General features: G+C 38.0%; 1 protein-coding gene across 1 annotated transcript; it reads right to left on the bottom strand.

Moving 5' to 3' along the window:
* Nucleotides 1-7980: 7980 nt before the first annotated feature.
* Nucleotides 7981-17402, bottom strand: SFRP4 (secreted frizzled related protein 4). The gene is made up of 6 exons (XM_079151159.1): nt 16624-17402; nt 15216-15296; nt 15051-15116; nt 13047-13245; nt 10060-10123; nt 7981-8422 (listed from the first exon to the last, which is right to left on the bottom strand). Exons 1-6 carry the CDS (start codon nt 17066-17068, stop codon nt 8237-8239), a joined length of 1041 nt encoding a protein of 346 aa, XP_079007285.1. The 5' UTR covers nt 17069-17402; the 3' UTR covers nt 7981-8236.
* Nucleotides 17403-17812: the final 410 nt, after the last annotated feature.

Here is a 17812-nt window from a genome sequence, read left to right on the forward strand (position 1 = left end):
GAGAAAGTACACATGATAGTGGGGATTGGGATGTGGATCCACATGCAGGAATAGACTCAGAAAGGCAAGAGGGTGCTTACGCAGAAAGTACCTCTATCCCAAGTGCCAAACATAGTTGGGGTTTGGGACCTTATGAATTCCCTTAGGTAAAATAATCCCCATCCTTTAGTCTTTGCTCAGCCATGTACCTTGACCCTGAACCCAGAGTCTCTTTGATGGCTATACTAAATCCCTGTGTTAGTCAGCTTTCTATTACTATAACAAAATACTGGAGATAATTAACTTAAAAAGAGAAAAGGTTTATTTTGGCTCAGGGTTTGAGAGGTTTCAGTCCATGGTCTGTTGGCCCCATTGCTTAAACCTGTGGCAAGGTAGTAAATCATGATGGGGAGCACATGGAGGAACAAGCTGCTTAGCTCATGGTAGCTAGGAAGCAAAATAATTAATTAATTAATAAAGAAACAGGTGGGATGTTGATATAAACTGAGAGGGAACATTCCCAATGACCTAAGTTTATCCCACTAGGCCTGACCTTCTGAAGATTCTACCACTTCCCAATAATGCCATGGAATGGAGACCAGGGACCAGGCCTTTAAATGGGCCCATGGGGAACATTTAAGATCCAAAGATCCAAACAATAGCAGTCTCTCCAATCCTTTTCCAAGACAGGACACCTGAAGCATTCTTGGTTGGAGCCCAATTCTGGACTTCAATATCTCTTCCTTGGATCCAGTTCCCTGTAAGGAGACACCTTGAAGAAAATGGACATAGTAAAATATGCTATCCTTTATTTTAAGGCACTTAGGTTGGGTATCCTGGTGCCTTTTCTGCTTACTGGAGTGGGTTCCCTGACTCTGATGCCTGCCTGAACTGTTTAAACTTGCTCATTCATTGGAAGTTACTTTGGATGACCTACAAAGTCATATTTTTATGCTTTCAGTAAAGGGAGAAAATTGACTCAGCAATTGTCCATGTGATTTTCATCTGCTGAAATACTTCAATGACATAATAAATATTCAGAAGCTTAAATATGTTAATGAATTTTAAAATTCCACCAGTTTGATTCGACAATGGCATTTTACATTTCCTTTGGTACCATGATAGGATGTTATTCATAATTCCATTTCTTATTTAACCTCAGTTCTTTACACCTCATTATATTATTCAAGTTCTTAAGATTTTGTGAGATTTGGCAACAGCCCTCTGGGTATGAGATTTCTCTGTTAGCTGAGTTTAATTGCTAATATAATATGATCTTTACTCTTTTCAAAGTATATCACCAAAGAGACCTGAGCTTGCCATTATAAAATAATTCTCATCTACATATTACCATAGTATATTTTAGAATTATCTAGTTATAAAACTGTTCTTCCCTATGTACATGTATGATTACATGTATGGTGTGAATCCACATCATGTACAACCATAGAAATGAAAAGTTATTCTCCATTTATGTATGATAAATCAAAATGCAGTCTGTAAAAATAAAAACAAATTTAAAAAGGAAATTTGACATAAACAGATGCATCTTGGAAATAATAAAGTATTATATATTTTTTAGAAAGTAAGTAAATAAATAAAAGAAGAAAAACCAATAAAATAGAGGAAGGCTATCACTGGGAGGGAGGAGGGAAGGGAAAGAGGAAATACTAGGGACTGAATTAAAGAAAACTATGTTATATACGTTTATGAGTATGTGAAAATAAACCCTATTGTTTCATATATTTTTTAAAAAAACTGTTTTGTAAATATCACAACTAAAGATATTAGACTCAAGCTTGTGCTGTCTGGACCTATAAAGGCAAAACTGGACACTTTGTGGTCCTTATTACTGCCATTAATTGCCTCTTAAAAATATTTCCTTACATTCTAGTAGAAAGAGAAATCTCTTAGAAGAGCAAATAAGTACTGTGAGATCTACAGTTTTGATCATCCTATTCATTCTTCAATAAACTTGAAATAGAAAGACATAGAAAAGCTTAAAGACATGCATCTTTAAGGTCTAGGGATTCAAAGAGTGTACTGAAGCCAATTACTGAAATCAACAGGGACATTTTGTTGACACCACTCCTTTATAGATTATGTGGGAAAGGATAGTGGTAAAATTTTAAGATTTTTATGGCTATCATATTGTGATGATTATGAGAATTTGAATCAGAGGTCCAACCACATTGGCCATAGCACAAATGTCCAACTGCAGCATTCGGCAGATGTGTGGGATTGCCATACCATGGTTTATTCTAGGTAGTGACAGCATAACAGGAGGCTTCCTATGCAGAGAAGTCCTAGGAAGATGAGGGACTCCTTAATGGGTGGCTTAGACTCAAAGTCAAACCACCCATAGAGATTACTGCAATCTGGAATGTTTCCACTCAAACTTTCCTCCTCCTTCCCTGTCTCCTTCAGTCAGGGTGGACATGCATTGTGCTCCTGGCCCTACCCAGCTCTTCTCCCTTTCTCTCCCTCGGGTGTTTCCTCTCCTAGAATTTTTGTACATTTAATTCTGTTTTGGCATCTGCTTCTCCAATGACCCAGACTAACACACAAAATCAATATAATAGTTTTCAGGTCTGTGTGTCTACATGACTTTAAGCCATACTACGTTTTGTATTTTTGATGTTATTTTTGTGGCATCCTATAATTATAAAAGTAACATATGGTTGGATATGGTGGCACATTCCTGTAATCCCAATGGCTCTGGAGACTAAGACAGAAGAATTGTGAGTTCAAAGCTAGCTTCAGCAATTTGGTTGTTGTGGGGTGCTACTAAAAACAGACCAATCACCACTGAGAAGTCCAAATTTGAGAGTCTTTATTAGCCAGCAGGCTGACCATCTCACCCAAGGCCCCAAATGGCTACTAGAAGGACAGCCCTGAGTGTAGGGTTGCAGGTTTTTTTTTTTTTTTTTTTCAACCATAAGTAAAGCATGTCAGTACATCAATCATAAGTGGCTGTTGCTATGATTCAAAACTACAAACTAACATCATGAGATCTAAAATCATAAGCAGAAGGAGAAGTAGGTCAAAATGATCTTAAGTCTGATACAAGTTAAAGAATAGTTACTAACATCTAGACAATCGTTCTCTGACAGAGTACATTGTCCAAGAAAGATAGGAACCAAAAAGAGAACAATTTTACATTATATAAGAATTGCCATTTTGTGTTGTGACGCATGCTGTGCTAAGCAACTGATGATGGGTACACAGGCATGGTGTTCCCACGGGAGAAGCATTTGCTATATGACATGAAGTCTCAGGGCAAAATGGAATATGTTTGGTCTTACCCATATAGCCTGGCCCATAACATAGTGAGGCCCTAAGAAACTTAGCAAGTCCCTCTCTCAAAATAAAATGTAAAGTGAACTGGGGATGTGGTTCAGTGATTAAGTGCTCCTGGGTTCGATCTCTGATACAAAAAAAAAAAGGGTAACATATGTTCATTATATAATATACTTACTATAGACCTTTTTGAACAATCAATGTGTGTAGCCTTGAAATATGCTTTCTCAGAATATATTTTATCATCAACAATGCACTGGTTGGGGCTGGGGAGATAGCTCAGTAGGTAGAGTGCTTGCCTTGCAAGCACAAGGCCCTGGGTTCGATCCCCAGCAAAAAAAACAAACAAACAAACAAACAAAAAAAACAATGCACTGGTTAATGTATTAATTAAGAAAAGTATGGATAGTAGAATAGCTGAATTAAAGTGAAATCGTATTACTAAACCCTGTGTTATGAACAGAACTGATGACAGTGGTCAGGGGTCAGGACTAACTTTGTGACAAGAATGGGTCTGGTGAATAATTAAGTACTATCACGTGGGTCAAGGGCACTTAGAACTGTGAAGACATAAGCTTGAATTAGAGCTATGGCAAACTCAAGAATAATGATTAAGACCAAGATAACAGAAATAATTTAGGCCCTGCAGGGCTAATGTGATGAAGATATCTATACCTTGTACTCTTCTACGTCTTTTTTTTTTTCTCCTGGTCTTGAGAATGCAGTAATGGTAGAAAATCATACCCTTTCGTGCTTTGAAAATCACATTTAAAAGTCCATTCTCACCTGTCACTGGCAAAAGTCTCTGCATTTATGTTATGCAGCTGTGAAGCATATACATACAACTGAATTTCTTTACATGGGAAGATTTTGCTGCTGCTTTATTAAATTCAGACAACAAAACAGGGAGGAAGTCTGGAAAGATTCACAACAGAATGCTCCTTTTTATTTTTTGGAGTAGCTACTTTGTCATTCTGGATGTTTCTGTTTTCTTTTCTTTTTTTTTTTTGCTTGTGTGTTATTTGAGTAATGAAAAGGGGTGGGTTGATTGCTATCTTAAGGCCAAGTGTCTCTGCTCTGAGGTACTGAGATTAAAGTGGAAACCCTATCCCAAGGACTCCATTGGATCTGGAGGATATGACAGGCTTTCTTACCAGTTAAGGGACACAGTTCACAAATAAACTTTTAGGTTTGCATGCCTATAATATAATACATCTTTCAGTATAAAAGACTCCTCAAAAAGTATTTTCCCCACTAGAAAATATGGTATCAGACTATAACCCAGACCAAAAATTGTTCCTGTATTGCTCTTTCTAGGCTGATGAATGAGTAGTCCTCTTACAGAGTTTTCCAGGTTTATGTTGCCAAAATATCAGTAAATAAAGGCTGGGTAAATTAAAATTAGGAACTCTGGGAGCCCAGATCTTTCTCTTTCCATGAATGGGACATCAGACAAGCCCTCACACAGCGTTTCTCTTGCAAGGAAGATTTTGTCTTCTCAGGTCTCCTTTATCTCCTTTCCATGATTACATATAACCATTATTGCCTTTTGAATTTGTGACAACAGGAGGTGGATATTTGTGGCAAAAAATGTGCCCTTCATTTTTACCCAGTAAGTTGCTCCCCAAACAGAATCCCCCTCAGGCTAGTACAAGCTATATTTTGAGGATGCAATAGACAATCTTATGGACATCCAAGGACAGAAACCCAATAGTGTTAGACTGGAAACTGAACATAGACGAACATAGAACCAGAAAGTAAGAACACAGGCTATTTATGTAAGTTTTCACGTACCTTAAAAGAAGGTGTGGGCAGAGAGACAATCTATTGGCCTTTTGCTACACTGATTCTTCAGGTTCTCTAGTTAATCAGTTATATTATTAAACTTGTTTTATTTTAAAAAATTGAGGGGGTTGTATGGTTTTTACCAATAACCAAGAAATGATCTCTCTTATTTATCTATCTATACCTTAATCTGTTAACCTACTCAGTCATTCGGGTGTCCATCCAGTCATTTATCTATTGACTATTCCTTCTTTTAGATGTTCACTCCTTTGTTTCTGCAGCAGTGTTGAGAATGTTAGGGTTGATGCTTCACAGATAGAGGAAATTCATTCAAGGGCACTGTTAAATCCAAGCTTGACTTTACAAAATTCTGGGGAAGGAGAGAATTTGGAAGTTCAGCACTTTCATACACCTATAGTCTCAGACTTCTGGAGCATAATTGACAATATGACCAAGAATGTTCCTTGCAAGGCATATACCATTGCCCAATGATGCCACTGAAACAAACTTATCCCAAGAAACTAATTAAGGATATGCACAGACATTTGACTATCAAGATGCTTATTCAGTTATTTAGTGTGATCAGTTAAGAACTAACCCAAGTATTCAATAGCATGAGTTTGTTGAGAACTGCATACCATGGAATACAACATAGCCATTGTTAATGAGGTGGTATCAGCTATGTTAATATGAAAACTAAACTCAATAAAGGGCTGAGTGAAAGAGGCAGGTTATGAAACAATATGTAATAGGCTCCAACTTTTATTTTTTTCAAATCACTATATAAATGCATAAGGAAATATCTGGAGAATTGTATTCTGAGATATAATGACTACTCCCACGTAGGTAGGATGTTAGGTAGATTAAGTAGGTCTGTAGTTCCACTTTTTAATTTTTTGCATTTATTTAGTACTTCATAGAGAATACATGTGTACATTGTTGTTGTTATTATTATTATTATTACCAGGATTGAACCCAGGGGCACTTAACCACTGAGACACGTTTCCAGTCCTTTTTTAATTTTAATTTTTAACTTTTGAGACAGGGTCTCATTAAGTTGCTTAGGGTCTCACTAAGTTGCTGAGGCTCGCTTTGAATTGAAGCTCCTCCTGCCTCGGCTTCCTGAGTTGTTAGGATTACAGTTGTGCATCACTATGCCCAATTACTGTGTTATTGAAATATTGACAAAATTATCTTTAAAAAAATGTGTCTCCCCTAGTGTGGTGGCGCATGGCTATAATTCTGGACACTCAGGAGACTGAGTCAGGAGGATCACAAGTTGGGAGACAGCTCAACTTTTTGAGACACTCTGTCAAAATAAAATTAAAAGGGTAGGAGATGTAGCTTTGTGATAAAATATTTACCTAGCATGAACAAGGTCCTGGGTTCAATTTTAGCACTAGAAAGAATTTAATTTTAAAAAATGCATGCCTTCAGTTGCTTATAGTTTTTTTTTAATTTATTGATAAAATATTATAAAATAAGTTTTTGTCTGATTGAAATATTCCACATCTCAAGTAATTTCCACTTTTAGAGATAGAACCTCAACATTCCTCTCCATATTTTATATCTATTCTCCTCATCTATATTTAGATAAGGGAAGCTTTTAAGAGAGAAAACTGAATTTTTGGTGTTCACAGGAGACCACTCTAGTTCTTGTCACGTCACCCTCAGTGAGGGTTATACTTACATTCAACTTTTTCATAAAAACCACACAGTTGCCTGGTTAATCTTTAGGGGTAAATCAAACACACAGAGTACAGAGATTAAATCATCTCATTAAAGATCTTGTATGAACCGGTACAGTGGTGCATGCCTGTGATCCCAGTGGCTTGGGAGGCTGACGCAGGAGGATCTCAAGTTCAAAGCCAGCCTCATCAACTTAGCAAGACCCTAAGCAACTCAGCGAGACCCTGTCTATAAATAAAATACAAAATAGGGGTGGGGATGTGGTTCAGTGGTTAAGTACCCCTGGGTTCAATCTCTGGTACCAAAAAAATAAATAAATAAATAAAAGTTCTTACACAAATTTATTTAACTTACCCCCTCTCCTGAGAAGTGAGGACCATGGCCAATCTGAAGGAGAATCAGTCTTAAACTTTCAGATTTTTCTACTAGTTCCACACATAGTGGAACAAGTGGGCAATTGACCTCTGTCCTCTTCCCCAGGCACAGAGCTGCAATGGTCATGCCATAGCAGGTGGAGAACCAGCAGGTTGAGAACCCAGCCCTCCCACCAGGGGCCCACAGGCCCTGCATTGAGCACCAGCAATTGCCAGAATATTCTCCCTGGTTTGGTAATCATGATCTGTGGATGTATTGGGAAGTGGGATGAGTACCACACCTCTTGTGGGTAAAATTACTTGAGTGTTGACCCATTAATTGGGATCTAAATCATTATGGGACTAACCAATTCCCTGTTTCTGGAGTACTGACAAGAAGCATCATGACCATGAGATCAGAGCATCTCCAACCCTGCATGTAACCAGAAAACAAGAATTCAGGTATTGTCTCTCTGCCTCTCCTTTTTATTTATTTGTTGTTATTATTTTAGAATTTTTTAAAGAGTTACCAAAAACAGAGCTGGACGTCTTATAAACACACATTAGCATTTCCATGTCCTCCTTCTCTAGCTATTTCAAAAATTCCCCCTTCATCACAAAAATCTTTCTGCAGACATTAAACACATAAAGATCTTTTAAACATCCCATTTCTCTTGCTTTCCCCAGAAGCATTATGTTTTCCATCACATTTTCAAATATTGCTAATATTTTAGCAGAAATCAAATATTTTGTCCAAAAATGAGCGTTTTGTTTGAAATGTGGCATTGATTTTACAACGCACATATTAAGTCAGATTCTGAGAACAAAAGCAGGTTTTCTCCACGTGGAAGTCACACAGAATATGTACACAGGCTACTCTGAATGCAAAACGCTTTCAACCAGCTTTATTTATTACACCCTTCCATACCAAAGGGCAAACCTACCAAACTGGCTTGTGGAGCCTTAGAAATATAAATTGAAGCCTATCATTAAGAAAAATGCTGCAAGGTGTGTCTATGAGAGCACTGCAGTGAGTCGTTAAGGCAAGGGGCACGTGGCCTTATGCAGGCTGTCCCAGGCAAGGCCTGGCCTCATCTCTAAGGAAGTCTCCAGTTAGGAAAGCAGTCAGCTCACACTCTTTTCGGGTTTGTTTTCTTCTGGGCACTTCTAGCTTTAATATTCTTCTTAGGGCTGGCTGGTTTGGTAGCAGGTGGCTTTCCCTTTGGTTTGGGTGGATTACTACGACTGGTGCGTCCTGCAGTTCGCTTCTTGTCCTGAAGTGTTCTCCGCTGTTCCTGCAGCCTCTCTTCCCACTGCTGGAAGACAATTCACAAAGGTGACTGTCAAACACATGGCACCTCTTTTGATGTTAGACTAATATTAGAAATTACCAGTGTTTTTTATTTATTTATTTATTATTTATTTATTTATTTATTTATTTATTGCCAGCACAATGGTCTCACTGAAATATCAAGACAATGACAATTAAAATGAACACCGGATGTTAAGCACTTGTCAAGTACCAAGTGATTTGGAAAGTGCTTAATCTATGGTGAAGTCAAAACTCTGAAACTCACAAAGTGGGCAACACTGTCAGGACCAGAAAATAAATACACGGAGGCTATTTGCAGAAGGCCAAATAGTTGATAAATGCTTGAACCAGGATTCAAATTCACCCACTATCTCCAGGGCTCCAGGCCTGCACCCATGCATTTTGATCACCAGCCCTATAATGTAACATTCAGACACAGCAACATCTGAAAATCAACCCACTTGAATAGGAACTGCTTTATATTATTATCCATACTTTCCTTTCCTTTCCTTTCTCGTTAGAGTATATTTCATTCAGCAAAAAGTTTGAGCAGGCACTAGAATTGTAATGAAAAGGAAAACACTCTTCCCACTCTTCTAGGACATATTTCCAGTCTGTTCTAGAATATCAAACTCATTACTGCATGTTGCTCTCATATGGTGAAGTATATCGGAATATTTGCCACCAAAACTGTGATTCTTGAAAGTTTCTTTTCTCTCAGTAACATCAGGTCCTCTGGCCAACTTGTCTTTTCCATTGATGTCTCTATATTACTGAAACCAGGTAACCAATTCTGGGAGTAGCACTATTTCTTTCTAGTACCTCTGAGCATGAGCTTGAGCTGTTTATGAGTTTTTGGTCATGATTTTAGCTCAGATTTAACACAATAGTGTTTAGTTCTGTTATTCAGATAATGCTGTGTTGTAACTATATTCTCCATAAGTCAGTTATTATATATTCTTGCCTAAGAATTCTTATTCATACAAATTAAGAGGATATTGGCCAGGAGCAGTCCCTCTTGTGAACTGGAAAACATGAATTCTCCTAAAGATGTCTAAACTGATCTTCAAGACAAAGGATGCTTTAGAAGTTTCACATCAATTACCTGATTTCTCATCTTGAGGCAAAAAGCTATTCTAACTCCTTTAATTGAACTATGAATGTCTCTATGATGTTACCACTAAAATTATGGATTTGGTCATCTGATTTTTTCATAACAATCTAAGAGTACTTTAAATACAGGGAAAGATTTTGCTATGTATAGTGATGGTATAAGTTTTAGAACTGGGTGTTTGCATCTCTATATGTTGGTTTTAATCCCAGTAGATATTAACTCTACTTAATATCTTAATTACTAAAACAATTAAATTATAATACAAGAAAGAAACGAAAGAATAATTTAATTTAGAAATAACCAGTACTTTATAATTGAACACAAAACCAACTCTGAAGCCAAATGATAGACTTCTGATAAAAAAAAAAATTCAATACAAATAGCTATGCTTAATTACTTATTCAAAAGAGACTATTACTAGTTCCCATGAGAGTTTGGATATAAAGAATGTGAAGGGTTCCCAGATTCTATTGAATTTAATTACATGCATTTCTATCCATATTCAGACTGTTGCCAATTACACTTACTATGGATCTTTTACTAAGTTGATCTCTCCATTTTTCAACTAAGCAATTTTCAAGAAGCATCATCCTGAAAGAAAGAAATCTATCTTAGTACTTTATAAAAGTAAAAAGTTTAAAAGTGCAGAAAATTATTTGAATTTTGTTTCAATAACCCTTATCCCTATAACCCATCCTTTTCAAATACATGCGTACAAGAATATAAATGTACACGTATATACATATGTATATGTATTTAAAAGCATATAGTATATTTACATCCTACTGTACATTTCCTTTCATCATTATATTATACTCACTTTCTGATATAATTAGGAAAACTCAAAGATCAACTTTAAACAATATAATGTTACAATTGTGGTTATTCAGTTATCCATTTCTTTACTATTGAATTCCCTCTTTTGTTTAGCTATAGCTGCAGCTACTATAACAAGAGTTGCATTGAATATCCTTATATATAGTAATGGGCTCTGGCTTATTATTTCCTGAAGACAGATTTCTGAAAGTAGAATAACTAGGTCAAAGGATTTGGATTTTTTTTTTTTTTTTTTTTTTAAGATTTTCAATACAGACTGCCAAACAGTTTCAAAATGGTTATACTTCCATCCAACTCACTAACATTCAGAATTAGGTAAAAACGAATCTGCTTTTAATTTGGGCTTTGGAATTAAGAAGGTATTTTTTTTAATCAGTGCATCATGATTATAGTTTATTTGCTGTTATCTGTCGTCCATGAACTTAACATAATTTGCTCAGTTTCACTCCTCAGTGTTTTCCCTTTTCCTTTCTTCCTCCCACAGCTTCCTGTTCTCTTTTCTATTTTCATGAGTTCCCTTTTTTATTCCCTTTTTCTCTCTAACTTCCACATATGAGAGAAAACATTCCACCCTGATGTTTACTTGCTATTTGCATTTCTTCAAGAATTCCTTTTTATGGATTTATGTATGCATATTTCTACATTGTGTTCTCAGCATTTTAAATATTAATTTGTGTGAACTTTTGATAAAGATCACAAAACTTGTCATATCCACCTCAAGAATTTTTCTCAACTTTTATCAGTCTTTCCATTTTTGTTTTTTTCAGTACACAATATTATGTGTCTTGGTATTTTTCCCTGCAATTTCTTATATTACTTTTACGTTTACAAAGTCCTTTGACTTTCAGATCTCACATTTAATCACATACTCTGATTAAGTTTGTAAAATATTTATCAATTGTACCTACTTGAAATTTATTTTCTAGTACAGTATAAAGTGAAAAACATACTATTTTTGTAAACAAGCATATTTGCAACATTTACTAAATAACATTCATTTTCTATCAATTTAGCACATTTCTTTGACAGTGAAGAGTTGTTTTGTGTCTTAAAATCTCCTGAGAATTATTCTTTCTTTCTTTATTTATAATCTAGTACCACAGGGATTTAACACGTGTAGCTTTATATTAGTTTTAAAAGGCAGATCTCCTCTCATCACTTTTATTTCCCAAATCCCCTTTACATGCCCTTACCAGCTTCTTTTTCCAAATGATGATGAGTACCATGTATGAAGACATAAATCCTAATCATCCAAAAATATTTGTAATGCAATAGAAATATATAAACCCATTCATCTGTTCTGATAGAATTTAATGACTAGCAATCTAATTCCTCTCCAGCTGCATCTAGCAATGTAGCAGGTGCAAACAGTACACAAGACACATGCCCAGAAATACAGCTGGCTTCCTAATGGAGACAAGATGTAAGTGGAAGGACAGCCTGAAAGCCACGATGCAAGGTGGAGTATGAGGAGGTATACTGGTATTGGTGGAATATGGAATCAGAAATTATTCAAGTGAACTCAGTTTCAAAAGAAGTGTTTGTTTCCTGTTTGGAGCAATGGAGTCTTGGGCTACACCAAGAAGAAACAGAGAAGCATGAATGGCAGACACTCAAAGGGATCACTTGTTCTATACAAATGAGTGATTTTGCTGGAAAGTATCTGCAGCAAGTTACAGGGCACATCCTGGAAACCAGGCTGTAGAATTTGACTTTATATTATAGGGAATGTGCCAATATATTTAAATAAATGACCAGTGAAGGGATGTGAAGAGACAAATATTCCCAGCTAGAATGTGTGCATGTGTATGCATATAACATAATTTATTTATTTATACTTTGCCTTGTGATGACTTGAATAGGATCACATATTCTTAGATTCAGAAGTCACCTTAAAAAGCTCGGTGCAGTGGAGCATGCATGTAGTCCCAGGAACTCAGGAGGTTGGGACAGAAGGGTCATAAATTCAAGGCCTGCCTCATCAATTTGGCGAGGCCCCAAGCAACTTACTGAGACCTTGATTAAAATAAAACTAAAAAGGGCTGAGGATATAGCTCAGTGGTAAATTATCTTTGGGTTTAATTGCCAGTACCCAGAAGAAAAAAGAAACATTTTAAAGTCTGTGAATGTATATGTTCAATATTCTATAAAACAAATACTGTGAAGTGTACGTAAAAAAATGTATGAAGCCATAGTCCCAGAGTTAACCTTTAAGTTATTAAAGAAACCAAAATCAGAATTTTTCACACTAAGATTGAATGGTTTAGAAAGAATTGTTTTTTTCTCAAAATAATCTACTTGCCTATTTGATTTTGAAATCACTTAATGGATTCTGAAATTGATTTTTCAAGATTTTATTTAAATAAATCTCTATTTTTCTTCATTCCTTTAAGATTTAATTGACATTCAGGATATATGCATATATATATACTACATCAGGATATATATATATATATAATACATTAGGATATATATATTTATATGTCATATAATATATATGACATATAATATATATATATATATATAAAATATATATGCCAAGAGAGACAGCTACTAAAGGTACTTTTTCAAAAACAACTACTGGTGCTTTTCTGTTGTTGTTTTTAAAACTATTAACTGCTAAATGCATTTCATGTGTCTGTGAGAAGTGTGCAGTTTCTTCTGACCGTGAACTTACCTTGAGCGCCACTCGTAACACATGATAAGAACATCTTGGTGGGGCAGGATGTGTGGACACTGGCAGGAGGAGTTCGTAATAAGTGGGACTTGTGTTCGAGGGATGGGTGACAAGGACTTGAAGATCTCTTTTACATCCACCACTGTTGTTACTTCGTTGCAGCCACTCCTCTGCACGGCTTTTATTTTGGCATGAATAACTACAATTTAAAAATTGATAAAAGGGTTGTTGAATTTGTGGGTTAAACTAGGGATGGTGCATTCATGCCAACTGCTGAGCCTCTCTTAAAGAATCACTCCTGTAATTATGGTCATGTCCAAGCAACCCCAATGTGGGCAAAGGCCCATATGCTAAATGTAAGGCATCCTTTGTCAACATTGTCTACAAAGTTCTGAATCACACTGCCAGATGGAAAAGCAAACTAAAGGCAGTCTTTAGTTTGGGTTCTGCCTTAGGTCAGCAAAAATATCACAGAAGCATATTTATATGTTTCTATTCCCCTTGTGATGATTTGAAGTGAGTACATATATTCTCACGCTCAGAAGTCACTTTAAAAATTTGGATTCCTTCCATTACCCATCTGATGCTTTAATTTCTTCTGTTTTACAGAAAGAATTATTAGAGTCATACCATTTTCAAACTGCAAGGAATTTCTGAGGACTGTTGTTCTCAATCCTTTACTTTCAAAGATTGACAAAGTAAGGCCCAGGGTGAGCAGAGATAGAATTGTTATTACAGGTGGCTGTCAATGTCACTGTCTTTGATCAAGATTTAAATTCTGGCTTCTTTGGTTCCTTGCTATTATCACTGCCTCCCATGGAGTTGTGATCAACCTAATATGGGTCGTTCTTGGATTCCATCCTAGAAAGCTGGCTTAGATGGAGCCAAAAGAACTTGAATAGAAAATGTTTCATCATCAAAGGGTTCCAAGGCCAGAACACCCCAGAGAATATCTTGGCAGACAAACTCTGATTAGCACCTAAGGCTGGATCTTGGCAGATGAGGGACTAAGTAGGTCAACATCTACACAACAGGCTTCAAGGAAAAAAAAAAAAAAAAAAACTACTGGAAAAAAATAATGTACTTTTGTTGTTGTTGAATTACCCATGTTGGTTATGTATGATTCTCAAATCTGATACCTTAAGTTCTGGTTGTTTTTTCAGATTTCTTACAGCCATGATTTTCCTACTTTTGTGAGTGATATATAACCTAAGTTTGATATAAAATTTAAATTTGAAATGTGAAAACTGAATTAGAAAGTAAACTGAGTATCTTTACCTGGTTTCCTGTTACTTCAGCAAAAATAATTTAAGATATGCAACAAAGTATAAAATAGCCCAAATTGACATTTTGAAAAAAGCGTTTTTAGGTAAATTGATTTTCAAATGATGATAGTAGAATTAAACTTACTTAAAACATTTAAAATATCATGGCTGAATTTTTCTTTGACAAGATGCTCAATGGTTCTTTAAAATAAGAAAGATGAGGGCATTTAAACTATTTCAATTTCAATAGAGTTTCATGATTATAATATTCAGCAACATATTTCCCCACATTTTAAAAAACAATTTTAAATATTTGTAACTGTTTATAAGTAAAAAGATATATGGACTTTCTTGGCCTCTGGGCCTTCATTTTCTGAGCCTCAGTTAGTCAAGTCCATGGACCACAGCTCCATCCTTCCTGTAGCAATAAAACCTTAGGAAGAGAATAAGGGATAGGGGTCATTTGCTGAGCAGCATTTCTCACCAAGATAAATCTGAGTAAGTGTCTAGCCTTAAGTCTGATTTGCACAATGTTCTCACCTGGGTGATTTATTTTGTTTGTACTTGATCTACCCAGAAAGACAATAACTTTTACAACTATTATTACGCTGTCCAGAACCCACATAATCATCTAGAAAAATCATCAAGCCTCTTTTTACTTTGTGACTAGGAGATCTGTCTTTTGCAATTTTGCAGTTTGCCAAGTCTCAAAAGTAAATGGCTTTAGCAGATGACTTACCATAGCTGTAGTTTTTGCTCAGATATGTTGCCAATGTTGGCTTTACCTTTTTGCACTTGCACCGATCTAAAAAAAGGCACAAAAGAGAGATTACAAAGTTGGAAAAGGGATACAGAAATCATTCTGGGGATGAGAAGGAGAGGGAACCATGGGGAAAGAACTTACCAGGGCTTAGGCGCTTACAGTCCACATCCAGGGGCCGTTCCTGCACCATCATGTCTGGGGTGATGTCTATCCACTTCACATCTGAAACATAAACAGGGCCGTGGGGGGTGTGGTCAGTGACTGGATCTGTTCCCCCTTCTGGAATATAAGAGAGCATTTGAAAAGATAAACTAATACAGTAGCACAGAAGAATACTACTAGCAGTAAAAATGACAGGTGTCAGCTACGTCTTTCACAATGATGTCCCCAGACTTAGGAGAGAAATCTCTCAGGTGAGACTTTGCCTATCCAAGCACAAAAAAAAAAAAAAAAATGATGTGAATGAACACCCATGTAACCAACCTGGAAAAAAAAGTTCACTCCCTCTGAAAGTGATAGTAAATCATTTATTTTCCAAGTGAGCACTTTAATCAAAATAATCAGAATATTTCCAAATCCTCACCTCTCATTTTGCAGTGCAGCAACAGTGCACAGTTGCACAACCAAAACCAAGCATCTCTATCATTTATAGAATGCAAACAATAATAGTGTTTTCTTTAAAACTCGGAGTTAGAGAGGAGTTTTAATTTGCCCCTCCACTTAACTATGCCTCCTTCATGTTGAGAGAAATCCTCTAAAGTATAACTTGGGAGATGACTCTAAAGTGACACCATAATCTCTTTTAATGTGGGATAACCTAGTTTAGGGGAAACCAGGATAAAAGAAGGCAAAAATAGCCTAAGGTTTCCTTTCAAGAAGTCAGTTTAGACCAGTTCCTCCCCACCCCACCCACCCCTACCTCCCAAAAAAAGAGAAAAAGAAAGAAAAAGAAACAATGTGAGAAAAGAGAAAAGAAGCATAAAAGGGATTAACTAAATTGATGCCACTCTAGGTAGCATCTTTAGTATGAAACAAAGGTCAGCATTTGCCAAGGGGCAGACTACACTACAAATCCTACTTCTGCTGGGGAGTAATGACAATTACCGCTCTTTCAGAAAGAACTTTCAAAAAGTAGCACTAAATGGGGGGAATATTAGCCTCCAGTCGGACTGGTTTAAGCATTAAACTAGTTACAGGCACTGGGTTCAACACTGGCTCACACTCAGAGCAATATCTGTTTGCTACCATGATTATTTCTATTATTACTGTAAATAAAAACATTGCCAATGTTTCCCTTGTAAGCAAATCTTTCTTTTGTCCCCCTTCACGGAGCGCCGTGTGCTTTTCCCCATCTCGTTAAATTCCTGTGAAGTAAAGACTTCTGCCTGCTTTCCCACCTCCTAAAAGCCTGGGACATAAGACTGGTGCTGCGAGGGAGGGTGCTGTGTGGAACACCCGCTGGCAGCGGTATGTGAGGCCCGCCTCATTCTCAAGTGGCGGTGACGCCCCAGGCACTTCTGACCTCCCTCCATCTTTCCCAGTGCCTCACCATCCGGGAGGTCTGTGACTATGGCCTCTGGCGAGATGCAGACCCCACGGTCATAGACTGGCAACTCGTCGCAGGCCAGGCTCTCGGGCCAGCTGTGGTTATACATCTTCATGAGGGGTTCACAGTCGTCGCGTGCGCGCTGGCACACAGACTTGCACGGCTTGATGGGGTCATGCAGGAACTCCAGGGTGCAAATGGGCGCATACATTGCACAGAGGAAGAAGCGCAGCACGGCGCTGCAATTCACATCTACCAGCTCCTCGTATTGCTCGATGGCCAGGATGGCGTTCTCTTGCGTGCTGTGATGCAAGTGGTTGGGCATCCGCGTGATGTTCCAGGGCATGTGCCTACACATGGGGATGCGCACCGCCTCGCAGGGCGCGCCGCGCACGCCCAGAGCCAGGCGCAGCCACAGGCACAAAGCCACAAGGATGGAGAGAAGCATGGCACTGCCTTCCCGCGCTGCGATCCAGATAGGCAGAAAGTGCCCTTTTCGTCCCGCTAGTCTTTCGCTGACCCTTCTCCTAAGAGGAAATTCTTCGGGTTATTGGAGAGTTTTCCTCCCCAAACTCCAGTCGGCAGCAATAGGGTTTGGCTGAAGATCTCAGCCTGCCAGCGAAAAGAGCACCAGCAGCGCCAGCGCTCAGTCTCCCGGACACGAACTCGTTCGGGCTGCTCCAGTCCGGGACCCCGAAGCTCCCAGTGCAGCCAGCCACGGCCATTTCGGGACCCTATTTATCTCGACACCTCCCCTGACGTGGGCTCGGAACGCTCCCTTGGCAGCTGCAAGAGCGGCGCGGGCTCTCCCTCTGCAGCCCCACCCCCGTCCCCACCATGCAGAAGGGGTGACATCATCTCCCCCCGCCAAAGCCAAGGGCTGGAATCCTGCATTTCCTCCAAAGTCCCTCATTTTCAGTCTGGCCTAATCCTTTTTCTTCGGATCAAGAGCATCTGGCAATCGTTTTGGACACCGCATACAAGAGGGCACAGGACAGAATTTCAAGAAAGAGAGAAAAAGCTCTTTGCTCCTTCTGCCTTAGAGTTTTCCGGACTATAGATAAGAGTTGGAGGGAAAGGGGAAGTGCGGCTACCCTCACATTCTGAAACGCATTTGCTTTCTCCAGCAGGGGGCATGAGAAGCGCTGACTAGTGAGTGTGCTGTGGGACCGAGGGATGGTGCAGTAAACGT

The sequence above is a fragment of the Sciurus vulgaris genome (genome assembly GCF_902686455.1).
Source record: "Sciurus vulgaris genome assembly, chromosome: 8".
In the NCBI taxonomy this organism is placed as follows: domain Eukaryota; kingdom Metazoa; phylum Chordata; class Mammalia; order Rodentia; family Sciuridae; genus Sciurus; species Sciurus vulgaris.